The sequence below is a fragment of the Peromyscus maniculatus genome, chromosome 19 (genome assembly GCF_049852395.1).
Source record: "Peromyscus maniculatus bairdii isolate BWxNUB_F1_BW_parent chromosome 19, HU_Pman_BW_mat_3.1, whole genome shotgun sequence".
NCBI lineage: Eukaryota > Metazoa > Chordata > Mammalia > Rodentia > Cricetidae > Peromyscus > Peromyscus maniculatus.
The window spans coordinates 68,779,913-68,806,677 of NC_134870.1; the positions used below are offsets into that span (position 1 = coordinate 68,779,913).

Consider the following 26,765-nt stretch of genomic DNA (forward strand, 5'->3'; position numbering starts at 1 on the left):
CATGTTTTAGTGCAGTGGTGTGGTTTCTCCTTTGCCTATGAGGCACAGTACTGTGAATGCCTCTCATCTTGCCTTTGGCATTTCAGTGGGATGCAGTGGGACTCTTTCTACACCACGATATTCAAACAGAGATGGGGCTGGTTCTTCTTTGTAACCACACACAGATCCACTCCATGGAGAATGTTGTCCCATAGTTACTCTGCTGTTCCCAAAGGGGTGAGGTCCCAGATGGCCTCTATTTCCCTCTATTAGAGCTGTCCTGCTGCAAACACTCTTGTGCACATGTTAAGATCTTCCTTTCACACAGAGGCAACCAAGTGGAGGGTGTGCTCAATTTGACGCCAGTGAACTCAATGGTTGCAGTTTCTGGTTAACAGAAATGGGCCAGTATCCCTCATCTGCATTGGTCATAGCCTTCAAGCATTTCACATGGTTTGTGAAACACTTTCTTTCAAATGCCCACAGGCTCATCCCAAGAAAAGTCTGGGCAAAGGCAGTTTTCCCCAAGGAGGGGCATGCAGGAGTGGACTGTGTAATGGGGGTAGTGAGGAAGGGAACCTTGAACTTGGACTTTAATTTGGTTCTAAAGTGGATCCCCATCAACCCAGTAATTAGGAGGATGTGGTTGGTGGGGCTTAAAGTGAGGTGTCCCTGCTAAGTCCCCATACTTGGACTCTCTAGGCCGACACTTTCATCATTGAGGCTGCTGACCTGGGTGTCATCTACAAGATCAAGCTCCGCCATGACAACACCAAATGGTGTGCAGACTGGTATGTGGAGAAGGTGGAGATCTGGAATGACACCAATGAGGACGAGTTTCTATTCCTGTGCGGGCGCTGGCTATCCCTGAAGAAGGAGGATGGGCGGCTGGAGAGGCTCTTTTATGAGAAGGTACCACGAGGGATACTGGGACCTCCATACAACCACAGCCTCGTGTCCCTTTCATGCCCAGGGAAGATCCTGGGAGCGGAAGGTGCCTGCGCTGCAGTGAGCCCAGGCTGTGCTTTTCCTTGCAGGAGTACACCGGGGACCGCAGTAGCAACTGCAGCAGCCCCGCTGACTTCTGGGAGATTGCCCTGAGTTCCAAGATGGCAGATGTGGACATTGCCACAGTGACAGGACCCATGGCTGACTATGTTCAGGATGGCCCTGGTAAGCAGAGCAGGGAGCTCTTTGGAAGATGAACAGGCACAGACTTTAAACTGTTCTCAGACAGGCTCTGGTTACAGCCTCACTGTTACTGGTGAAGTGGGTCTTGAGCTTTGCACTTTGCAGTGTCCACATGTACAGCAGCTCTGTGAGGTGAGCAGGCAGAGAGGAGCTCCCTCCAAATGAAGCAATGGATAGAGTTTGGGTGATGGTTTCCTTCATCCACCAGAAGAGTATTGTCTTGAACTCTGCCTTCACCCAGACTCTTAGAACATGATTTCTGGCCAGGTAAGTTGGAATAACCCAACAGATAGCAGGACCAGCTGTGGAAATCTGCCACCCAAAGTGTGATCTAGTATGTACTGGTATTCAGGAAGGAGGTCCCAAGCTGTTATTTGGGAACTTAAAATCCATTCTGACAATAAACCCAGCTTTGGATAGATTCTTTGTGCCTACTTCCTCCATGAAGCAGTATCCTAACTCCTAGAGAAATTCATTTCACCAATCATATTTTTGAGATAAGGCCATACTATGCTTACTTCTTGAACATTTAAAAACCCTGCCTTCTTAGATTTAAGAGTGTCATGAGCATGATGTCTCCCTCTAGGAAAGCATGGTGTAGGTCTATGGGGCCAGCAGAGATTTACATTCTATCTACATGCCACCTTCTCATTCCACAAAGTGGCTGTCCTGGGATCACCTGTGGAGAGGCCAAGGGAGCTAAACAAGGCGTATGCTGGTAAAGAGTCCCACACTAGTGACTCCAGCCAGGAGAGGCTGGTCTGGACAGCTCTGAGAGATACACAACCTAAGTCTACTGCAGCACGGCCATGTTTCCTGTTAGCTGGGACAACAGGCCAGAAGACAGGTTCTTAACTTGTTGGTTCCTGACTACAAATGACAGGGACCTGGAGACAGTGACCTAAACAGCTTCAGAATTTTTCTAGTACATAAAAATTCAAAGGCAAGCTATCTAAAGCTAACACAACAGCTCTGGGATGCCCAGGAAGTTAGGTTCCTACAACCTGCTCACTCTGAAACCTCATAAAAGGCTCCTATGTTGAAGGCCACCCAAGGTCACCTTCCAAGATGAAAGCTGAAGTACCACCCATCACATCCATAACCTCGGCAGAATGGATAGAAGGGCATTCCTTCCAGGAGAGCCAACCTTAAAACAATTACCCCAGAATCCCTTGCAGCAATCCCGGCTTGCCTATAGAATCACCTCTAGTGGAAGGAAAATGGGTTTTGACAGATGTTTAGAATCTAAGCTACATGACCTAAATGATTTTGTCTGCTGACCACCCTAACTGGTTTGGTTTGGAAATGGATGCCTCTAGGACTTCCCTCAACTGTGTTACAGGTATAAGACACTTGGGTTAATATTCCCCAATTTCCACTTTCTGTGAGGCCTGCCTTCTCAACAGTTAGTGTTAGTGTTTGGAGCATGTAACCCCCAGACCTGGTAGAAAGTTGCCTTTATGCTTCCTTGCCTGGTAGGGAAAGAGTCAAGTAAGATAACTGACCAATCAGGCTTTCAGAAGCTTGACACTCCAGGGGATGCAAGAACACTCTCTTGGCTCTTCCCATTGGGCATGACTGACTGCCTCATGCCTGTAGAGTAGACGCACACCGCCATGAACTTGCAACCTATCTGGAAGGCTTTGTCGTACTTGGTCTCTGAGCAAGGAAGGAAGGAGACAGCCCTCCCAAGGTCATTTCAAGTCCCCAAGTGCACAGGACAGCACCTTTGCCCATGGGTCCCGTTGTGGCATTCACTCCATCTCTTGCAGTGATTCCCTACTATGTGTCAGTGACCACTGGGAAGCACAAGGATGCAGCCACAGACAGCCGGGCCTTCGTCTTGCTCATCGGGGAAGATGATGAGCGCAGCAACCGCATCTGGCTGGACTATCCTCAGGGGAAGCGAGGCTTCAGCTGTGGCTCTGTGGAAGAGTTCTACGTTGGTGGCTTGGATGTGGGCATCATCAAGAAAATAGAGGTGCTGGCCCTGGATCCCCATGATGGTGACTGCCCCTGGGAAGTGAGAAAAAAAAAACTGGTCAGCAGGTGGGGGTGGGGAGCTGAGAGCAGACAGAATAGAACAAAGACCAGGAGCCCCTCTGAGTTAGGCATGTGTGTGTGTGTGTGTGTGTGTGTGTGTGTGTGTGTGTGTGTGTGTGTGTATGTGTGTGTGTGAAGTTCCCCATATCCTGCTCACTCAGTAGAGATACCCTGTGTTCTTTATTTTCTCATTGCTGTGTAACAAATTACCATCAAATTGGTGACTGAAAACAACTCAGGTATGTGCACTATCCTGGATCAGGAGTCTAGCTGAGACTTTTAAGGGCTCCTGAGTCGAGAGCAAAGTGTGACCAGATCTATGATATTTTCTTGAGCCTCCGTCCTTCTCCAAGCCAACTAGCTGTTGTCCAGATTCATCCTCTTGCTGCTGTAGGAGTGAGGTCTTTGGTTCTTTTGTGTCAGTCCCTGCCTTGAGGCGCTCACCAAAACCAGTCAGTGTTCTTGATCTAGGCCAGTAGGAGACACGATCTCTCTCATTTCAAACGTCTCTGACTTCTTCCAGCCCTAGCATCCATATTCTCTCTTAAAGAGCTCACCTCATGAGGTTAGGCCCACCCCGGGTCCTGTTTTGATTAGCCCAAAGACCTGTTCAATCGCCTCTCCTCCAAGGAAGGTCCCCTGGCCAGTGAGTGTCCAGCATATCGGGAAGAACCATTGAGGGCGAGAGCACAAGACAGGCAGTGGTCACTGAGCAGGGAAGACTTTTCTCTCGGCTCTGCCCAGATCCTCACAGGGATGTGTACCTCACAGCTGGGCCATGATGGAGCCTCCCCCGAGAGCTGCTGGCTGGTAGAGGAGCTGTGCTTGGCGGTGCCCACCCAGGGTACCAAATACACACTACGCTGTAACTGTTGGCTTGCGAAGGACCGAGGCGATGGCGTCACCTCCCGCGTCTTTGACCTCCTGGATGCCATGGTGGTGAACATTGGGGTGAAGGTATGTGTGTCCCCTGCAAGTGGGGGATGCAAGAAAGGCGTAAGTGAGGGGTATAGGAGAGTCGTCACTGGGATACTGGCAGAAGCTATAGCCTGGGAAGACAGTTGGACTCATCTCAAGCCGGGAGACTGCTCTCTTTTGGTCTGCTGCTGTGTGACATCAGGGAACTCTCCTGGTTGTCTCTGGGCCTTGGTCTTCTCCTATGCCACATGCAAATAAGATTTCCCTCCATTGCCTGTTCTGTGCTCAGTTTTGGCCAAAACTAATGAGATCACTGACAGTCCCTGAAGAGCTTTGGACGGCATCAGCTCTGCCCAGATGTACGTTATCATTACTCTCCACATCCACAGCATAGCATCAGGAGCAAAGGACCCCAGAGACTGGGGCCCTCTGGATCTCACAGTATAGCAGCACTGGTCACACGACCCACTGTAGCTGGAAAATCCAAGAGGACAGGAGTTTTACTTTCTGTCTAATGGGTCACATGAGCTGGTGGTCAGTGTCAGGCAGGAGGCAGGGGGCAGGGGGCATGGGGCAGGGGACAGGAGGCAGGGACAGGGGCAGGAGACAGGGGGCAGGAGACAGGGGGCAGGAGACAGGGGCAGGAGGCAGGGGGCAGGAGACAGGGGGCAGGAGACAGGGGCAGGAGGCAGGGGGCAGGGGGCAGGAGGCGGGGGCAGGAGGCAGGAGGCAGGAGGCAGGAGACAGGGGGCAGGGAGCAGGGGGCAGGAGGCAGGAGACAGGAGTCAGGGGGCAGGAGACAGGAGTCAGGGGGCAGGAGACAGGAGTCAGGGGGCAGGAGGCAGGAGGTAGGGGGCAGGGGGCAGGAGGTAGGGGGCAGGAGACAGGGGACAGGAGGTAGGGGCAGGGGGCAGGAGGCAGGGGGAAGGGGGCAGGAGGCAGGGGGAAGGGGGCAGGAGACAGGGGACAGGGGGCAGGGGGCAGGAGGCAGGAGGTAGGGGGCAGGGGGCAGGGGCAGGGGGCATGGGGCAGGAGGTAGGGGGCAGGGGGCAGGAGGCAGGGGGAAGGAGGCAGGAGGTAGGGGGCAGGGGGCAGGAGGCAGGGGGCAGGGGCAGGAGGCAGGAGGCAGGAGGCAGGGGGCAGGGGGCAGGGGCAGGAGGCATGGGGCAGGAGGCAGGAGGCAGGGGGCAGGGGGCAGGGGGCAGGGGGCAGGAGGCAGGGGGCAGGTAGCCCACAGTCACACATCTAGTTGGTAATCCAGAGGCCTCCCAGTCACCCCTGTGTTTCTCTTTCTTCCAAATGAGCTGTGGGGCCAACAGCAGCCCAGTTCTATTCAGTCAGGCCACCTATCAAGGTCAAGGCCAAGAAGGCGTGCCAGTTCTGTGATGGGAGCAGCAAGAGGGAATATAGTCTGCACCCCATGCCCCAAGAAGGGCTGTACTCTACACCCCAAGATCATTCACAGGAAATTGTGCATGTGCTGGCCCATCCCCTGCAGGGACATGGGGGGTACTTTCTATAACACAGACATCTTCCTTTGTGGCCGATGGATAGTGTGGGTGAACCTGCCGCTTATCCGGGACTTCTGCCCTGACCCACTTCCCGGCCTCTGTGTGTCTTTGAGGCATGCCCCCGACTCACGCCACCCCAGCTCCTCCCAGCTCAGTCTGGGAAAATGAAGATCCACACCCCGCCATTCACAAAGCAAAGAACACAGGCTAGCCACTTAGACAAGCTGCAGGGCCCTTTGAACTGGCCTCTCTCCAGGACACCGGCCATCATGACAGTAACCCTGCTTCCATCTCTCCTTTGGAAGCACTCCAATGACCCAGAGAGACATGTGTCTGTGAATGGAGAGAATGAGGAACACAGAACACAGGGGCCAGCAGGGCATGACCTCAGAAGCTGGTCTCTTCCAAGCCATCAACCCCCTCACTTTGACCTTTCTATGTTCCGTGCCTGTGTGGATAAGAGCAAGAAGGGGCCAGGTTTCTGCCTGCTCCCCGTAATCCCCCTAGGCCTACCTGTCCATGTTCCACAACGATACCTCCACCCAAAGCCACCTCTCAGGAAGAGCCTCCAAAGTGCTTCAACTCAGACACACCCGGGAAGGGCGAGCTCTGCCCTCCCTCCAGGGCCTGCAGAGAAAGGGAATCTGGTCCTCCAGGAGAAAAATTCCAATCTAAAGTGGGAATTGGATGAACAGGTAATGCCCACTTCACACATGGCTTGAGGCAGAACTCTCCAGGTCACCCTCCTCACCATGGCATTCCTTGCTCACAGACATCAGGGGCAAGCTAGCTGTGGCAGGAAGTCAGGGACGCTTACAACCACTGTAGTACCCACACATGCATGGCCTTGTCATACACATAGTGCCATATCATACCCATGGCACCGTACCACACAGATGGTGCCATACTGTATACATGTATGGCTGTATCATACATGCGGCACCATAGCATATACTTGTAAAGCCATACAGGCCCTGCACCAGCACCAACGGTATCTGAGCCACCTATGTATCTCATGACTCTACAAGGAGTGTCCCCACATCTGTCCCCAGGTAAAAAGCTGATGGAGGGCAGACCTGGATTTGGGTGGAGCTCTGAATGCTCCCAAGACCACTGTCCTGCCTTAGCATGCACACACATGGATGGGCTCACGGAGAAGTAGTGAAATCCATTGCCTGCCGTGTCTCTGCCAGAGCCCCCACCTCCCACCCCACCCCGGCTGGGTGAGCGTGGTGGGACCAGGAGAGGCTGGCTCTGCTTCCTCAGACAAGTCCAGTCAACTGTGCTAGACTCTGCTCAGAGCTGCAGGGCTTGAAGGAGTGTCTCTTCTCCCTGGGACACTGAGCTCGGATGGGTGGTTTGGTGGGCGGGGCTGGGGGTCAGGAACGTGTCCCTCTCGTGGCAGGTGCTTTATGAGATGACAGTCTGGACTGGTGACGTGGTCGGTGGAGGCACTGACTCCAATATCTTTATGACCCTCTATGGCATCAACGGGAGCACAGAGGAGGTGCAGCTGGACAAAAAGAAGGCCAGGTACCCAGATGAGGCTTGACCCCTCGCCCTTCTCACATCCACCCTCCGCCTAACTTGGTCCTCAGCCAGACTGGCTCTGTCCCACCCACTGTACACCACAAGGCCTCCGAGTTGCTTTATCTTGGTTGCTCTTTTCCAATACTTTTTTCTTTCAAGAGCCAGGTAAATATCCTCCCTCCAGGTAGTCTTCCTTGACTACCAAAGCCATAGCAATTTTCCTCCTTAAAACAAGGAGGAAAAGCAATTTATCTTATTTTATGTGCATGAGTGTTTAACCTGCACGTTATGTTTATGTGCCACCACTTGGGTGCCTAGTGCCCATGGAGACCAGGAGAGGGTATTGGATATGCTGGGACTGGAGCTACAGATAGTTGTGGACTCCCATGTGGATGCTGGGAATAGAACCCTGGTCTTCTGGAAAAGCGGCCAGCATTCTTAGCCTCTAAACCATCTCTGCCACCCAGTTCTTTCCTTCTTTTGTTCACCCATCTGGTCTCTCAAATATGTCCACCTTAAGGTTGACATTACTGCATCTTGTTCATTTCCGGGTTCTGTTCCATGTGCTGTCGGTGTGAGAAACCCTCAGTGGGAGAAGCAGCATGAGGGGTGCATGGAATTCTACTTCTGTGTTCTGCGTGTAAGATGACTGCAAAATAAAGTGATCCGCTATTAAAACATTAACAAATGGTCTGGGAGGGTGATGATGGTCTTGATGAAGGTGACGATGGGTACTGGGCTACTGGAGTGATGAGGACCAGGCAGATGTTTCTCTCCATAGACAGAGCATCCCATCCCTGGGGTCTGGTAAGGATCCTTCCTGCCCTCTCTCAGAACTTCCACCTGCTTGCCATGCAGTTCCCATGGTGACAGCCTTGGAAATGGCTGATGTTGAGTACCCACTCCATGCCAGGCCCTGCTGAAAGAGCCCTGCACCTATTTTAGCTCAGGGTAACCCCTTGGCTCTGCACTGTTAGTGTCTCCCATTTATATTGAAGTCCTGAGACACAGAGAGATGAGGCAAATAGTCCTAGGTCACCAGGACTTGAACTCAGAAAGCTCGGGAATAAATGAAGCACCAATGGGAGCAGAGGCTACTCACTTAAAGCTTGCTGTCACTGAGGTCAGGTAACAGTCAGATAGGGTAAGGTGGGAAGGTGGATGGTGAAGCATCCTGAGGCACAGTGAGGCACGCTGAGAAGAACTGGGCATCTCATATGACTGAATTACAGAGAGAGCTTTGTGTTTCTCTCTTTGGTCCTAAGCTGGGAAACTGGAACCAAACCAGGAAGTTGGGAGTCGCTGAACAAGTGGCCATTACGAGCCAGGTGCCAAAGAGGCTGTGGGTTGGCCTTGATTTCTAGGCATGGTCTGGCTATGGCCCCCTAGCATGTTTGGTCTGTACTAGTCTCTCCTCCCTGTTCCAACACTAAGCCCCACCCAATGCCAATTTCTGGGATTTTTTCTAGCTGATTCTCTGGTTCTTATGTTCCACCCAATCTGCAGGTGCCCAGAGTCTAATTGCTAATGGGAGGGAGGGAGGGAGGGTGGGGAGGAGGGGCAGCATCCCCAGGAGCAAATTCCAGAGCTGTGGCTTGCAGTTCTGTCAGAAGGGTGACCACACTATAAACGCTCCACGACCTGGTTAGGTGAGAGGACTTTCTCTCTCAGAAGAGTATACTGAGAGGGGAGCTGCATTTCCCACTTAATGTGGCATAGATCTTCTCTCTGAACCATGCTTTGCTTTGCTGCATCTGCTCCCAGGAGGCATTGCACCTTGCCTGAGAGGCCCTGTTGGGGGTGTCTTGGTGGTAGATGAGGACAGAAAGAGCACTGGCCATGCAGCACGTACACAGCATGGGGCTGGGTAAGGAAGCACCCCAAGAAACACACACATCTGTGTGGCCAAGATGGACAGAGGAACTGTTGGGGGGCTTGAAGGACTCAAAGGAGAGGTGACCTGGACAAGGAAGGCCTTGCTCTCACTTGGTAGTACTCAGGTCTCACTGCACAGGGTGTGTGGTCTTGTACCCAAAGAAGCACAACAGTTGAGTTGCCCTCTGGAGCTGCCTCTTGGGGAGCACCCGCGCCACCCCAGGGGCCCTTGAACAGCATCATTGAACCAGTCCGCAGCTGAGGGAGCAGTCAGGCCCTGTGGCAAGAACAGCAAAGACTAAAGAGAACATCTCTGAGACAGTGCAGCGTGGGACAGGAGAGCCGCAGCCACCAAAGCAATGCTAACTTCAATTTGCTGCCACTCTACGATTGGCGGGAACGTGGACCAATCCAGGGCCACCGCGCTCAGCTTCACAGCTACACACAGAGAAACGAGGCTAGTCCGTCTTCTGGCGTCAGGCAGTGTACCACCTGCGGTACCCTTCAGGAGGGCTTGTCACTCGTAGACTGCCACCTGAAGCTTTTCTGGCGTGAACTTCGTTTTACCCTTAAAGTTGGCTTCACATCCATTTGCTCTCTGGGATAGCTTTGTGAGATCATGGGGTGAATGCCATCCTCCCCAGATTACAAGTGAGGGATTCCAGTCCCAGAAAGGAAGGTGAGAAACTAGCCGATGAGAACAGAACCCAAATCTGACAGCTCTTGGTTCAGGGCCCTGTCTATCAGCCATGCCTGCTTAACCCAGTCTTCTAGGATCCTGCCTGGGGTGCAAAAGATGGGCAGCTGAGGAACTGCTGGCAGTGATAAGGTGTCTGGTCTATGGCCAGGGCCAGCTTACCAGCTTCCCTTCTTTGCTCCACTCCCAGGTTTGAGCGGGAACAAAATGACACCTTCATCATGGAGATCCTGGATATCGCTCCCTTCACCAAGATGCGCATCCGCATTGATGGCATGGGTAGCCGGCCAGAGTGGTTCCTGGAGAGGGTAATGGGATGCCCTCCCTCTGTCCCTGCCCACCTCTTCTCCATGCTATTGGGTTATAAGTGACCTTGTAATGCTGCTACCCTGACCATGGACTTTGGTGTGAATTAATCGGGGAATGAAGCTTTATTTGTGTCTAGTAAGAGCTGAATTACTTTCAGAGAACACAGCACAGTGGGCGGAGCCTGCAATAGGGAAGGTTCGGGGTGGATTAATACTCTGGAACAAGAGATGTGCAGGGATTAGGAGAGAAGCAGGCTTGAGGCACTGAGCTGGGTGGGTGGTGGGCTTTCTGTGTCCCTGTACACTGTGAGGTAGCTTTCTTCCTCCCTGCCTTCTCTCTCTGGAGGAGCCTGAGCCCGCCAGGCAGCCAGGCTGTGGCCCATCCCTGGGCTCCCGGGCAGGCTGAGGGCTTCCTGGATGGGGATGAGAAACTTAAAAAAACAGACTTGTGAAGTCTCTGTTTTGTCTCAGTCTCTCCCACCTTCATCACACAGCATACAGAGCACACCACACACCACACACCACACATAGCCGCAGGCTCAGCTCCTCCCAAGAAAAGAAGATGGCTGTGTTTCCTCACCACCATTTGCTTAACTCCCCTGACCGTGTAGGACCCTGACAGAGGGCACCAGAGGACAGCCATGGCACTCATTGTGGAGCAGAGGGCTCCCAGCACACAGCTCGGCTTGCAATGTTTTCGTGAGAACAAATGATACAGATAACAGCCCCACAGGCATGCCCCAGTGTCAAATGGGCTGGTGCTGGTGTCAGGTGACCATCCTGTACAGTGTGAGACAGTTTCTTGTAGCTATGTAACAAAGCTCCAGAATTCAGTGGGGAAGAAGAGCAGCAATCAAGGTACGGACAGGCCATGTGCTCTCCCAAGACTCCACATAGGATCTGACCTTGGCTGTCCTCAAGCTCTCACAGCTGCCAGACGGCACTCTCGCCATGTACACGTCTCCATGTGTAAATTCCCCTGTCCTGTTTTGCTTAGAGCCCACCTTGGAACCTCATCTTAACTGATTATAACTCTAGTTTAAATAAAGTCATACCTTGAGACTGATGATTGGGACTTCAATATACACTCTCGGGATTGGAGGAACATGGTTTAGTTTATAATAAAACCCTTCTGCAAGCTTGTCCTTCATCCACCAAAGGCCAACTGTCCTGGTTCTCCTCAAGCTCCCTTCCCCCTGTGTAGCCATTGCAGACTTTCCCTGAGCCAACAATGTTGCATCCACACCACCCTGGCAAACATCAGTGTCCTGTTCCCAGGCTGACAATGGCTTGATTCAGCAAACATTTTCTATACACATTCTAGGCATTGCTGTGGAAGCCTTTTCAGATGCATCTCCAATTTTCAGATCACATGGGACTATCAGCAAAACACATAAGCAGAGCCCTTCCCACACCCAAGAGTCTGAATCAAAGGGCTTGGGATGGGGGTTCATGGACTGGTGCTTGGGTAAGAGAGTGTATTTCTGCATGGCCCCTCTCCAGATCCTGCTGAAGAACATGGACACAGGAGATCTGACCATGTTCTACTATGGAGACTGGCTGTCCCAAAGGAAGGGCAAGAAGACACTGGTGTGTGAAATGTGTGCAGTCATTGATGGAGAGGAGATGATGGAGTGGACCTCCTACACAGTCTCTGTGAAGACTAGTGACATCTTGGGTAGGTTGTGGCCTCTTGCCTCCTGTCCCCTTGTTCTCCACTCTTGAGTCATGACTTGAGACTGGCTTCTGATCAGGGCATTTTTCTTCACATAACCTTCTGAGGCCAAATCATCTCCACAGTGTGTCCTTTTCTGTGGAGACAAAGTATTTCCTCACAGTGGCCAAATTGGTTTCTTCCCTGTCCCCTCACAGAAATGGAGAGGATAATTTCAGGGACACAGCCTCTGCTTGGCTCAGAGCCCTGCAGCTTCCTGCTACTGCTGGGTGCCTCTCATCCAATGCTCTGCACCTTGGCAGTCCATACCTCACAGTTATCTGTGTTTGACTCTGGCCTGGGGACTGGGGATAGAGCTGTGACCTCCAGGGCCCCCACAAACCTGACAATCCGGTGGAGTTACCACACCATTAGGTGAGGCCAAGACAGATGTCAGCTCAGGCACTTCTGGGGAGCCAGAGTAGGGAGCCTTACCCATACAAATCTGGGCAAGAGTCACAGGAGCATTCCAGAAAGATGTCTAAGACAAGTCCAGAAAGACAAACAGAACCATTGAGCTGGTAGAATGCCCAGAGGAAGGTCTTCTAAACAAAGAGAGGGAATGCCTCTCATCAAGTCAGAAAACAGTGCCTCCTACCTTCTCTCCTCTAGCCAAGGCCTCTCTCCAAGGACCATTAAGAAGAATTTGGCAGACTCATTCACATCCACCATAGATGACTCATTGATCATGGTAGCTTGCACTTTCAACAGAGCAGTTTGCCAAAGAGATGGGTCAGTAAATCTGGCAGAGTTTGTTTCTAGCATGTTCCTTCTCCCTTTCTCCCCATAGTGGGCCTTCCTCTTTATTGCTTGAAATTCCCAGTGTCCACATGCTTTGAAGGTCCTCTTTTCATTCCTCAATGGTGTGCTCTCAGGAGAATAATGAAGTTTGTGGGTAGCAACAGATGTGTGGCACAGCAGCCTCACAGATACCTCTTCCAGGACCTCTGGCTTCTTAACAGTGGCCAATGCCTGTTTGAAGCACTTCCCTGGGAACAGGTGTAGTTTTTTACTAAGCATTCATGTTACTCTGATTGCAGTTAGACCAACAGTAATTGCAACATGCAAAGAGAAAGTGGGGGATAGAATTGGACACCTTGTAAGCATCAGCACTTACTTACTGGGCCAGGGCTACCTGATATGGCCAATGAGAAATGACTCCTAACCAGACCGGGATGGAGGGGTCTCAGCAAGACTGAGGCTGAGACAAGTTTATTCCCAGCATTATAATCTTATCAGAAACAGAATATAATTGCAGTGGCCACTATCAATACAATGGAAGTTGCCAGGATACGATGATGTTTGCAAGTTACACAAGGTACACATGATTAATGTCTAAGACCAGTTGACCTGTGGAGCTTCCATGTGCTTCATTGACTTTTAGGGGACACAGAGAATCACAGGGCATCCTGGAAGCTTCACTTCCTGAAAGAGTGCCTCAGTTTCTTAGAAATTTAAAGGCACACAGTGCCCTAGGAGTTATGGACTCTAACCTGAAAAACCTATAATGCGTGTCTCTCAAGGTAGCTAGACCAGGCCAACTCCATGGTTCCCTGTAACACCTAAGAGGTCCATACCACTCCTGGCCTTTCTGGTCCTTACCCCTAGTTTCATGGACTCTAGACTCTGTCCCCCTGTGCTCCAGGAATCTGGGAATAAGGCCAGAGCAGGGGGCTTTGTGAAAAGATGCCGGTTCCCAGAGCCTCGCCTGTGTATTTCCCAGGAGCAGGCACGGATGCCAATGTGTTCATCATCATCTTTGGGGAGAACGGGGACAGCGGGACCCTGGCCCTGAAGCAGTCGGCCAACTGGAACAAGTTTGAGCGGAACAACACAGACACCTTCAACTTCTCTGACATGCTGAGCCTCGGCCACCTCTGCAAGCTGAGGGTCTGGCATGACAACAAAGGTAGCTACTGCCTGGCACCAGGGCGGCAGAGGGTAGCGCTTCCTGGGACAGTGCTCCCTGGTCCTCTGCCTCTCTAGGCGAGTAGACCCTGCCTACCCCAGCAGGAAGGCAATTCAGCCATGGATTGTACCATTTGGGGGGGCATCCATTAGAGGTCCTGTGTTCTTAGGCCGTTCTTATGCCTGGAGCTTAGTTCCTCCTGCTTTCTCCCTGGGGATGGGAGGGAGGTGGTTAATGAGTCTTCACTTTTGCAATATCAGAGTATGAATTCTACTTAGTTTGGGCATAAAAAATAAGAAGAAAAGGGATTGGGCTGGGTTAGTAGCTCAAGTGTAGCTTAGCATGAGCAAGGCCCTGTATTCTATTCCTGGAATGGAGACGGGGGAGCAGAGAGGAGGGAGGGAAGAAAGGAAGGGAGGGAGGGAGGAAGGAAGGAAGGAAGGAAGGAAGGAAGGAAGGAAGGAAGGAAGGAAGGAAGGAAGAAATCTCACCGAGTCCACTTCCTACAGACTTTCTATCAGTCTGACAACCCTGAGTCTAAATGTAGCTGTATTCACTTATAAATGTAAGCAAGACACAAACCAAGTGAGTAACTCCGAGGTGCTTAGGGATACTGTGTCCATTTCTGTAGTGGTTTCCATGGCCTCCCCACTCCTTGGCCCAGTGCTTTGCTCTCTGCGGGCATCGCATCTCTTTACTCTGGCTTTGCACCTGCCGCTCCTGCTGGATATCAGAGCTAAAGGTTCGTTACCGGACTTACACACCTCCATGCTTGCTGCTTCCCCCAACTCCCCGATAGTGTCTGGAGTCAAAACCAGCTTCCCCCAAGCTGTCCGCTCCCGGACCTCTCGTGCCTTTGCTGTACCCTCACCTCCCACAGAGCTGTCCTGAGGCTGCCTGCCTCACGTCACCTCCTCAGATCTCAATGCAGCTGATGGCTGACAAACCCAGTTCAGGCGCTGGCTGGGCTTCCAGGAGGAGCACTGTTACTGATTCGTTTCAATGTGGGGTGACAGTCAAAGCATTTCCCATGCGGCAATAAACCGAGATGGAGCAGAGAAAGCAGCTGCTCTTTAAAGCAATCACGTGATGATGAAGACTTGCCCAGCACTTCACAGTTGTCAGGTTTCCTGTACATATTCAGTCACTCGTGACCCGAACATCTAATGTGTTCCTGATGGGCCTGGGACCCTGTGAGCTAGGGAGAGCTGCAGACTTCTGATCATTCCGTGTGCCTTGTGACTTTATGTAACAAAGGCTTGTTAATGACTCTCTACTCTGTAACCAAAGAACATCAAGGCCTTAGGATGTCCACTCCAGGACCACAGAGCGGCAAGGGGACCAGCCAGCATCCGCAGCAGGGATTCTGTTGTTGTTTCCACCCACCATGTCCATCCTGCTGATCATTCTGCACCTTCACTGCCCCCATGCCAGAGAGCCAGGAAGGGAGATGGTGGCATGAGGGATATCACCCTCTACCTGTTTGCTTCATCATCAGAGTGTACTTGTCACTGGGACAAAGTATCTGACAAAATTGCGTAAGGGAGGAAGGATTTCTTCTGGATCAGGACCAGAGCCTTTAGTCCCTGCTCAGCCAGCTCCCTTGTGAGGAACATCATCATGGAGGAAGGGCGTGGCCAAGGAAAGTTGCTCATCTCACAGCAGCCAAGAGAAGCAGAGAGAAATATAGGAAGAGGCCTAAGCTCTCGCCTTTCAATAACTTCCCCCAAACAACCCATTCTTCTCCACCAGGCTACACCTAGCACAGTCCCACTGCCTCCCACACACCTGTTCGCATTTTGAATTCATTCATTAGGTCCAAGACTGTGCTTTGTTAACCTCTTGGTACAGTCAGTTTTTTTTTTGTTGTTTTTTTTTTTTTTGTTTTGTTTTGTTTTTTTGGTTTTTCGAGACAGGGTTTCTCTGTGTAGCTTTGCGCCTTTCCTGGAACTCACTTGGGAGCCCAGGCTGGCCTTGAACTCACAGAGATCCACCTGGCTCTGCCTCCCGAGTGCTGGGATTAAAGGCGTGTGCCACCACTGCCCGGCCAAGGTACAGTCAGTTTTAAATCAAGATCAGTCACCTCGGGTGGCATCACAAGTCTGTGGGGAGACACATACCTGTGAGACTGTCTCACATATCTGTAGTAAATCTCTCCTCTTCCACAGAGGAGCCATCACAAAGATCCCAAGTTTTTTCCCCCACTGCCATCTGCCATGATCATCCTATCAGTCATTGGATGGTAGTCCAAAGTCTGAATGAATGAATGATACCAACCATGGCCTCTAAGACATTCTGCCCCAGATACTTCCAAAGATCAGGCTCAGCCCCTGTCATGACATGCCACAGTGACTCGCTCAGTTAAAGGCAGGTGTGCAAACCCCAAGCCACATGCGTGTGTCTTCACAGGCCCCATTAGAAACACCTAGCAGACTAGACTGGTGGGGCCAGCATGGAAGGAGAGTGTGAATGCAGTGGGAACTGGGTAAGCATTAGCTCCCCATTAAAGGAACAACCAGATGTCTTAGAACCCCAAGTCCTCCAACCCTGTTCTGTCATAGCCTCCACCTCAGAAGCAGCAGCACCAACGTGGCTGAGGAGGAAGGGTTGGGATCCTTGGCAACCCAACCTATGGGCCACACTGAGACGGGGTTCCTTAATAACTTCCTCTCAGGCCTGAAAAGAAGGCAGGGAGGAAATTTGTGTCAACTAAACCCATTTCCCTTTTTCAAAAAGGGAAGACCACACCAGGACCATTACAATGTGTGTGTTTCGTTTATGGGATGAGGGCAGGGAGCTGACCAGAAAGACTAGGGATGTTTAGCAAAGACCACGCTTTTGGAGAAATCAGCTCTCTTTGGAAGCCACGGAACTGTCCAAGGTACTGACTTCTCTAGTTTCGGTTCACTCTGGATTCTAGAGCCTGTTGGGGGTTTGAGATTTGATGACCTACTGACCCTCCTCCTCCTCCCCTTCCTCCTCCCCCTCTTCCCCCTCTTCCTCCTCCCTCTTCCTCCTCCTCCTTCCTCCTCTTCCTCTTCTTTTCTCCTCCTTCTCCTCTTCCTTCTTCTCCCCCTTCCCCCTCCCCTCCCCTCCCCTTCCTCCTTCTTTTTTTGCTGCCTTCCTTCCCTCCTTCCCTCTTTTGTTTCTTGCATTTTTATTTTTGTTGGGATTTTTTGTTTGTTTTTGAAGTCTCACACTATAGCTCAGGCTGGTACAGAACTCACCGTGTACTCCATTCTGGCCCGACAATCCTCTGGCCTCAATCTCATGAGTGTTGGGATTACAGATGTAAGTGACTACATCCAAGTGTGGCTACCTTCATTCTGGCCTATGGTAGATACTCAGATGCTTGGTAAGGTGGTCCATATCTCATGCATCCCACCCCAAACTGACAGTACAAAAGGCACAGGACTTCTGGTCTATTGTCAGAGCTCACACCTCTGTCCTCCCTACATAAAAATCTCATCTTAGCCCTATATACCTATTTGCAGGTATGTAAATCTGAGCCCTATATATCTATTATTTCTCATCTATTTTCTCCTGGGGCTTCCATCCCTGTGATGTCTTCTTCCATCTTCCTTCACTGTGTGTTTCTCACAAAGAACCTTCTAGAGTCCTCTTGGATGTCTCTGACTTCATGCTGTACCCTTCCTTCCAACCCAAGAAAGTAGAGGCTCACATCTCTGATAAGAATATTAGGTCTGCTGGGCAGTGGTGGTGCACACCTTTAATCCCAGCACTCAGGAGGCAGAGCCAGGTGGATCTTTGTGAGTTCAAGGCCAGCCTGGCCTACAAAGTGAGTTCCAGGAAAGGCGCAAAGCTACACAGAGAAACCCTGTCTCAAAAAAAAAATCTTACTGGATCATTTCAAGAGTCAAAGATAACATTTCTTTCTAGTGTTGTCCAAGCTTACACGTGGAGGGAGGGGATTCCTCTTCATTGGTATGATCACTCTTTAAACAAATGATCAGTCCAGGACCTTTACAGCTCTAACAACCCCCCCATGATTTAAATGTTGATATCAGTTTTTAAAGCAGTGACGGTTGGCTAGCCAATGTCGCTAAGTACTTTTGTCAGTCCCAGTCTATGAGTGATTGACCTCATTGCTTTGTACCTGTGACAAGATGGGACATCATGGCAGGAGTTTTTGGCCGAGCAAAGCCACCCATATCAGAACTTAGGAAACAAAATAAGGAGCTCTCCATCCCCCCATTAAGGGTACATCCTCACATATCTGAGGAACTTCACCAGGTCCTACCTCCTAAGAGTTTCCACAACTTCCCAATAGTACTACCATGGGAATCAAGCCATTAACCATGGGTCTTTTGGGAAACAGTTAAGATCCAAACAATGGCAGATAGGATTGAAGCCATGGATAAGGCTGAATGAGGGAAAATACAGCTCAAGCAGAGCCAGAGTGGCTAAGTGAATGTTGTAGAGAAGTCCAGCATTTGAGTTGGATAACTAAAGGGAAGGAAGAGGAGGGGATGGAGAAATTATCTCTATAGTTTTGACTTCTAAACTAGAATGTGTTTGGGAAGAAGAGATTCATCTAGGGAACTCCACTGCTGAGGACTGCCCACTGCTCCTGAGAGCCCAAGCTGTGATGTACCAGTTCTTACTCCATAGTTTCTTAGACATAAATTGAACAGAGGAAATAGGAAGTAGCATTTGTTTTCAAATAGTGAAGCCATTTAAAGTTTTTTAAATGTTTCTCTGGGACTGGAAAGGTGGTTCAATGATTAAGAGCACGTGCTGCTCTTACAAAGGACTCAGATCCAGTTCCCAGAACCTACATGGCATCTCAAAACTGTCTGTAACTCTACTTCCAGGGGATCTGATACCCTCTTCTGGCCTCCATGTGCACGAAGCATGCATATGGTATACTATCATACACAGATGCAGGCAAAACACTCACACACATAAAGTAAAAATAAATAAATCCTAAAATAAAATGTCTGTTCCTCCCTACAAATTCCCAGAATTCCTGGATGAGAATTTTTGTTACACAGCAGCATATTTCAGGCCTGCAATGGAGAACATGAAGATGGAGTTTATGAACTCAGGTTCATCAGACAAAACTCTTTCGTTTGTCTCCTGAGAGACCCTCTCCACCCTAAACAAAGCCAGGGAACCACTCTCAGAAAGCCACACACACACACTTTGCTTTTTGGTCCTTGTTATCACATGGAATTGCCTTTTTATTTCTGATAATTCCATTCTATTCAGAAAATAATGTAGTACATTTGAGTTTAAGTGATAAAAGCTCTCTAAGAGCATTGTTCTCAATCTAAAGGCTTTCTCTTTTCCATACTCTCTTCCTTTTGACATCTCCCAGTGTTTGTAGGCCAACCCTTGTTTAAATACTGTCTTGCATGATTTTGACTAAATCAATTTTTTCATACATTGATACCCAAGAGATAGTTTTGTACCCACAATTCCCTTCTTCTGCTACACTGTTATGTGCCCCTCAGAATCCAGGTTAGTTATCAAGTTCTTTGTAAATTTCCCCAACTACCCTGAATGAACTTAGATGCTCTCTATTCCCTCTCCTCTGCTTTCTGTATATACCTCTATTTGTAGTGTGCTGATTGTAATGGTCTTTCTTGCCAATTACAATTGACAGACTTCCTATCTTTCAAGGATGGGGACCGACCTTGTTTGATTGGCATTCCCAGTGCCAAGTTTGTACTTAGTAGGTCCCTAATAATTATAAGAGTAAGTAAACAGGTCAATGTTCTACATCAGCTTCTTGCAGCTTCTGGATCTGGGATGAATGGATGCAGACCTTTCCTAGTCATCCATGAAGATCTCTTTCTCTTTTCTAGGTATTTGAATAGTTTCCAGATATAGTATATCAAGCCTGATACTTAGTAAAGTGTTTGTAAGGGTAGGTTCTCTCGTGTGTTGTAGACCCAATTGTGTCTTCTGTTCCCCAAATTCTTGCTCACCCAGAACTAGAATCAGAGTACAATGGAGTCTTTACAGATAGAACTAGTTTTAAATGACATCATCATTGATATACAGTGGGTCTGAAACCCAAAGATGATGTGTGTTCCTACAAGAAAAAGAGAGATCATGGAAGGGCTCAGGAACATAATCATGTGAGGCAATGTGAGATCAGAGGTGGAGCTAGCCAGCAGTTACAAGCCAAGAAACACCAAGGATTGCTGGGAGTCACTGAAGCCAAGAAAAACCAGAGGAACTTTGTCAAAGACAGTAGCCAAGGACACAACTTACCTTCAGAATTCTAGTCTCTAGAATCATGAGATCATACATTCCTGTTGTTTTTCTAAACATCAATCTGTAGTGATTTTTCTGTGGTAGCTCCAAGAAAATGAAACAGGATGAACCTTTAAGGACCAATAAAGACTTACCTGGCATCTCAGTTCAGTCATGAGCCTGCTGCAGAGAATCTGTTTCAGGATCTGCTGCTGATGGAAAGAGAGTCAAGGCCACTGGGACCTAGAAAACCACAGCAAACCAGAGTTCCATCATGAGTTCAGTGTCAGAGAAGCTAACTGCCACAACTTAACTGCAACAAGGCTGAATGGTCTAGTCAGAATGCTTAAGATGGTATCAGCTTTTGTAAGTTGGGTCTCCACAGCCTTGAAATCAATGTTGTGGGAACTAGGGGACAGAAATGAGCTGTTCTCTAAGCTTGAAAAAGGGAAACAGGGCTGGAGAGACAGCTCAGCCATTAAAGGCTAGGCTCACAACCAAAAATACAAGAAAAAGGGAAACAGTCTAGTGCTAATAGGCATCACTGACTAGCTTTGACTCCCACTCTGGACTTCTCACTTAATTCCAGCCACAGGTATTCTGCCTTATGTTGTGATCCCAAGCATGCATCCTGCCATAACTGTATTTCCTTATTGCTGGTTAGAAAGCTCCTTTATGTCTTCACCTTCTCACTGAAACTTATTGTCCAGCCATGTATGAACTCCCTCCAAAACAGTTGGCCACTATGTGACTGAATTCTGTCTCCTTTAATTGACTACCTCAGTTAGGGTTTCCATTGTTGTGAAGGAACACCATGACTAAAGTCAACTCAAGGAGAAAAGTATTTATTTCAGTTTTAGTTCCACATCACAGTCTATCACCTAAGGAATTCAGGCCAGGAACTCAAGGCAGGAACCTGGAGGCAGGAACTGATGTAGAACCCATGGAGAAGCGCTGCTTACTGGCTTGCTCATCATGGCTTGCTCAGCCTATTCTCAAATAGTACACAGGACCACAAGTCAGTGGGTGGTACCACCTATGGTGAACTGGGTCCACCTACATCAATCATCAATCAAGAAAATGCATCATGGTTTTGCCCTTATGCCAATCTGTTGGGGGTATATTCTCTGTTGAGATTTCCTTTTCCAAAGTGACTTTAGTTTGTGTCAAGTTGCAATAAAACCAGCCAGCACTCTTGCAGCTCCATGAGTTCCACTGTCTTGACCATTGTTCTTACCCTGGTGTCAATCCACTACCTGTTATATAACAGGGAATTAATATGGTTCAGTAGAATTTAATTACATCTTTCTTTAAGGCTCTCAAATCCTTCCTTGTATTTCTTGCCTTCATCATAGGAGATTCAGTTTCCTCCAAGACTAAAGATTTCTTTGAATAATAATAATAATAATAATAATAATAATAATAATAATAATAGTAATAGTAATAATAAGGCCCTGGCCATAAACCTCAGCTGAGCTCATAATTAAGTCCTCTAGACGCCTACATCCCTTATACAGACAGTTATTGCACACATATCTAGACTGTCTTGGCTTTCTTGATTTACATTCTACTGTGAAAAACACAGCATCCAATTAGCCAGTTTCTTCTCTCTCATTGCTGTCAAAACCCTTCAAGGAGAGGGAGAGCATTCAGCACTGTGGACAGCGCCAGCCCCATGCACAGTAACTAGATGCTATAAACTTGCATTAGATCCCAGAGTCCCCAGAGAGCTTGACACTGATTCTTGCTTTGGATATCAAAGACTATCTGATGGCCCTGTCCTACGCTGACTCTTGGATACAAAGAAATTCTGAGTTGTTGATGTGATCCTCTTCCCCCTTGTAGGCAGAGAGAAGAGGCATCCTTTCCAGCCAGACTTTGGTCCTGAAAGCAGGCTGATACCATGGGCAGGTGAACCTATGTTGTTGGGACACAAGTTCTGAGAAAAAGCAGGTCCTCAGCTCAATTCCTCTCTGCAGTGGCTTTCTTTTTCAAGGATGGAGATTTAGATGTTCATAGATGCTAAATCTGCTGAACATGTCATTAACAGCTCTCTTTGCCATACTTTCTTCATATTAAAAATTTTCCCCCAATTCCATCTTTTCCTTGCATAGAAATTTTTGAGGATAAATGAGTTTTGTCTGAGATTCCTCCACCAGAAGGTAAAGATTCTAAACAAATATATAAGTGAGGTTACAAATGTTTAGTTAACTTAAATCATAGTGTTCTTCTCATCCCTAGATCTGTTACTGGGGGTGTTAAATTAGTAAAACTTTTGAACTTCTGGCATGGTTGTTCAGTCTAGTGAGAACTTTTGAATATGCACAAAAGTGAAGAAAACACAACTTGAACCTTTTGGTTTTGTCCTACATTCTTGACCCCTCTCTGGCTGCCAGAGGATATGAAGCTAAATCCTAGACCCTGCGCCCCACCCCAAACACATTCACATGCAGTGTGCTTCTCCTTTGAACAAGGACACTTTTCTGTAAAACCACACCACCATCATCACACTTGACAATGATTTGTTTCAATTCCTACTGTATAATACATTTTTCCAGTGTATGTCATAGGAAAACTTACTCGTAAATGCATGTGAGGGACACAGGAGAGTATACTGAATATTGAAGAAATGCTCCATATTGATATGGTAGTATGTGGGAAGAAGTCTCACTCACACTGGTGCTAGCATTAAATTTGGGGTTCAGTATTGCAAGCCTGGTTGCTCCACTGTAAATGTTCTTTGTAACTCTCTGTCTAATGGCTTCATCTGGTGATGATCAATTAGAATTACAAATGTAATGTTATAATTCTGTCATTTCTTTTCCACTTAGCAGCTCGGGGTTTTCTTTTTAAAAATTTGTCCCTAGGCTACTTTGTTGCCATGAAATGCAGTTTGAAGAGGAAAATCAAGATAAATGATTAGTTCTTTTACTTAATTCTAATTACCCAGATAGCTTTTACAGTACTGAACAAATTGGAATAAATTGTTTGTTGTCTAAATCATCTTGCTCTTCTTGCTTCCCCTGGTTAAATGAAAACTCTGCTTAGTAAAGAATTTTTAACCACAACATGATTGACATTTTTAATACTATTAGATCATAGAAATAGGAAGGACCTCAGAAATCATCATAGGAATGCTACAGTGTATCACTTAGGCAGATACACTGAGACCTGAATTCAGATCTGCCAAATCCCAGGGGGTTGCCCGAGGCAGCCTCCAAGATGAGGCCCCTGTGAGTGTTTTGGGAAGATAATAGCTAGTCTTATATTCTTCCATACCTGGTGCTCTCTGATGGCTCCATAGCTCACTTTAAACCATCCATGATCTTGCTAAGGAAATGTGAGTCACCCAGATGGGCTTTTTGCTTCTTACAAGTTATTTTTAGGGAAGGTGTTGCTTGGTGAAGTGAATCTTTCTACCTGAGAAGAATCTCAATGGTTTGCACTGGATAAAAATACTGACAGTTGACTTTTTGAAAGTGAAAATAATTTATCGCTTCTGTGATCATTGAATACTAAGTAATATGATTAAGAGGTCATAAGACATGTTTCCCAACCCTTGAAATTTGAGAAGTAAGATCCAAATATAAAAATAATCTTAAAAGAGTTAAGGCATAGTTACAACCCCAGCAGCAAAGGTTTCTTTGGATATCAATGCTTATAGCCAAGAGAACAAACATGTTATGGTTTGAACCGGAAATGTCCCCCACGGGCTTATATTTTAAACGATCTCTAGTTAGCAGCACTATTTTTAAGGCTGTGGAACCTTTAGGAAGCTGGACCTGGCTGGAAGAGATAGGGACTGCTGTCATTTTTTTCTGAATCTGCCATCGTGTAAGAGTCTTCACTACCCTTTCCTGCTGTGAAAACCCCACCATGCCTTCCCCGCCGGGAGGACCCTGTCCTCTGACACAGTCGGCCCAAATGAACCCTCCCTTAAGTTGTTCCAGTCAGGTATTTGGGTCATGACGATGATCAAAGCAACTGATACAGTGCTCAAGGAACAGTGTGGGCGTGGGACAGCTGAGGGGCTCAGAGGCGTTGAGAACCATGTTGTGCAGAGAACAGGCAGGTACTGAGCACAGGGGAATAACTTGGAGCCATAATGAGGAGAGAGGAGATGCCAAATGCATGCCTAATGATTCTATCTCATAAGGGGTGATTGAAATGGGCTAAAGGTGGCACAGAGCCCTTCATCCCTCCAGACGTGGATAGCCACTAGACTCTTGGGCAGTAAGTAGCCTATGGAATCCAAACTGTTACCAGCCTTGCTCTCATTCAGCCTGTCACCTCCCATCTGGGACACTGGGACACCACAGTAGTTCAGAGTTGCTAGATCTTTTACTCAAAGTGAATTTTAGGACATTTGGGATATAATAATCAATAGTACTAGGACGGACCATTCCTCCAAGGTAAAGCTGTAAATTCCTCTCCTAGAACTCCCACCACTGCTGTCTTCCTCTCTCTCCTATTCAGGCTTGGTGTGGACTCATATCAATAAGGTTTATTAGATAACATGTGTAGATTGGACCAGTCTTTTCATCTCAGGGGCTTGTAACCTCATTGACAGAGACAAGCAGTGCACTAGAGAATGATGTGAAAACAAAATGATTTCAGATTATCCAGTGGTGAGTATTTGGAGATTGAGAGCAAGTGTTGAAGCATGAGGAAATCCTGCAGCCAGAGCACCTTCCCAGAGACCTCAGCAATGAGGCAACCATGGCACTTAGAGCCTGGAGACCAACACTTCACACAGTGGATAAACAAGGTTTCATTGATCAAGGTGTCAGCAGTGCAATAGAGGCGGCACAGTGGGTGAGTCTGTGACTAGTTTGGAGTCAGAGTAAAGAAGTGGAGAGGGATCCAGTGTGTCACTCTATACAGTTCTCTGTGAGCAGCCCGTGATTTTCTTCTTGGACTGATGAGAAGCCACTGGTGCATTTTATGAGGTGAAATGGCAAAATCTGACCTGTGACTTTAAAAGAGTGTTATGATATGCAGGGTGTTGCTAAGAGCACCATGCACAAGAGAAAAAGTTGAGAAACTGGGCAGCTCTCCAGCAGCAAGAACAAGACAAGCATTTTGTTATCTGTGCAGCTCTGACAAATAACACATCTGCATTCCACTGTGGTAACCTGTGCGGAGCCCTTACTCTCTGTGCGTAAAAGCATGGGGACATCAAAAGAGGGACTTGGGAAAAAGTGAGTTCTTTAACTACTAGTTTCAGGTGATTCCCTATTGGTCCACCAGGCAGCCGGCATTGGCCATCAGCTGGGCATTAGACCCTGTCTGTCACACTCAACATTTCCAAAGCAGGGCAAGAAAATCAACAGAGAATGCAAGTCTTCTTTTATATAAAGGGAGTTGGGGTTAGTCTATTGTTTAGTGATAAGAATTGCATTGCTTAATTCTAACTGGAAAAGGGAATTGGGTGTGGGGTGAGACATCCTACACACACACTCTACTCATGGCAAAACAGGGCAAGGGAAAGCCCAGCTTCTCTTCCATTTGGATCTCTTTCAACAGAACCAGCCATGTGTCTTCTCCTCTCTGCCTGCTGCCTCCTTTCTGTATTCTAGTGAGAAGCCTTGAGAGAATGACTCTAACCATCTTATTTCATCATTTCATCATCTCCATACTGCATGCATGGAGGCTTGCTAAGTTCTGTGATCAGTTTCCTGGTGCTACCAGGAATCATCTCTGATATGCAGCCAATCCATAAACTTACAGATGGTACTGGCCCTAATTTGTTGAAAACTGAGAAAGATTTATCACGTGCAAAGGAGGTTCATGAACAAACTAACTCACCTCACTGCTGTATAATGCAACACAAGTGTTTTATACTCTCACTTCTGCTAGCTCTCACTGTTTCCTTCTTCTAAAGACCTGATTTCACAAAAAAAAAAAAACAAGAAATACAGTGAGAGATAAACAACACCAAAGACCTTTGAAAAAGCCATATGGAAACCTACAGCTGCAGGAACTTCTTGAAATAGACACACAACTTACAAAAGGAATCTAAAGGGAGTTGCCTTGTACAGGGAAGTAATGCCTCTCCAGGTGCCATGGACTATGAAGCACAAGACCCAGTGCTAAGTGTGGGTTACTTCCATTCAAGCTATGGGTACGTGGGGGTGCTGTAAACTCACAAAATGATGCAAACTATTGTCATTACTGATTTGATGCTAAGATCTTGCTTTGGAGACACCATATACTTGAGTCATACAAGGCCCAGAGAAATCAAGATGGTGCTAACCTGGAGCCCTCCTCCCTTCTGGCTAGTTTTCATAGTGTCAGAGGTGCTGTGTTAGGAGAGAACAGTCAACAGCAGTCTTACCCAGCTATGAACACTGAGAGAGACAATAATGACTAGCCTGGCATGATATTCCCATTACTACAATAGCAGCACAAGTGTTTTGAGGATAACCAACTACTTTATTAGATTTAAGACCTATTCCTCAAGACAGAACTGATATCTGATACTGTGAACTGGGCCAAAAACCCAGGGCTGGGCAGGCTATAGGTCCTAGGGGAGAATTCAGCTTAATGGACATAGTATTAAACTGCTCCCTCAATATTTGTCTTTATACAAATAGATTAGCACATTGCTCAACCTTCATCAGAGAAGTATCTTTTTACAATACATGTTGATTAATACAGAGGCTAATAACAAAAGCACAGAGAATATGTAGAGTCCTCAATCTTTCGTGTGGCTCAGGGATTGTCACAGAAGATGAAGAAGGAAGATTGTAAGAGCCAGAGGTAGTAGAAGACTTCTGTGAAACGGTATCTTATGAACATGACTGGGGTGTTGCACACGTGAACTCACAGGGGCTGTGACCTTGTGTGTAGGACCTACACAAGA

At 48.1% G+C, this 26,765-nt stretch overlaps 1 protein-coding gene across 3 annotated transcripts in view; it reads left to right on the forward strand.

Moving 5' to 3' along the window:
- Positions 1–26,765, forward strand: part of LOC102919860 (lipoxygenase homology PLAT domains 1) — an 82,305-nt gene that overhangs the window by 36,829 nt on the left and 18,711 nt on the right. For 2 of the 3 annotated variants that reach the window (XM_076555550.1, XM_076555549.1), the window contains 8 exons: positions 682–891; positions 1,017–1,152; positions 2,943–3,151; positions 3,985–4,170; positions 7,048–7,175; positions 9,935–10,052; positions 11,556–11,730; positions 13,490–13,675. In XM_076555550.1, the coding sequence (XP_076411665.1) occupies positions 682–891; positions 1,017–1,152; positions 2,943–3,151; positions 3,985–4,170; positions 7,048–7,175; positions 9,935–10,052; positions 11,556–11,730; positions 13,490–13,675 (1,348 nt within the window). Of the gene's footprint in view, positions 1–681; positions 892–1,016; positions 1,153–2,942; positions 3,152–3,984; positions 4,171–6,209; positions 6,338–7,047; positions 7,176–9,934; positions 10,053–11,555; positions 11,731–13,489; positions 13,676–26,765 lie in introns of those variants that run through there. The other variant, XM_076555551.1, reaches the window with a different exon arrangement.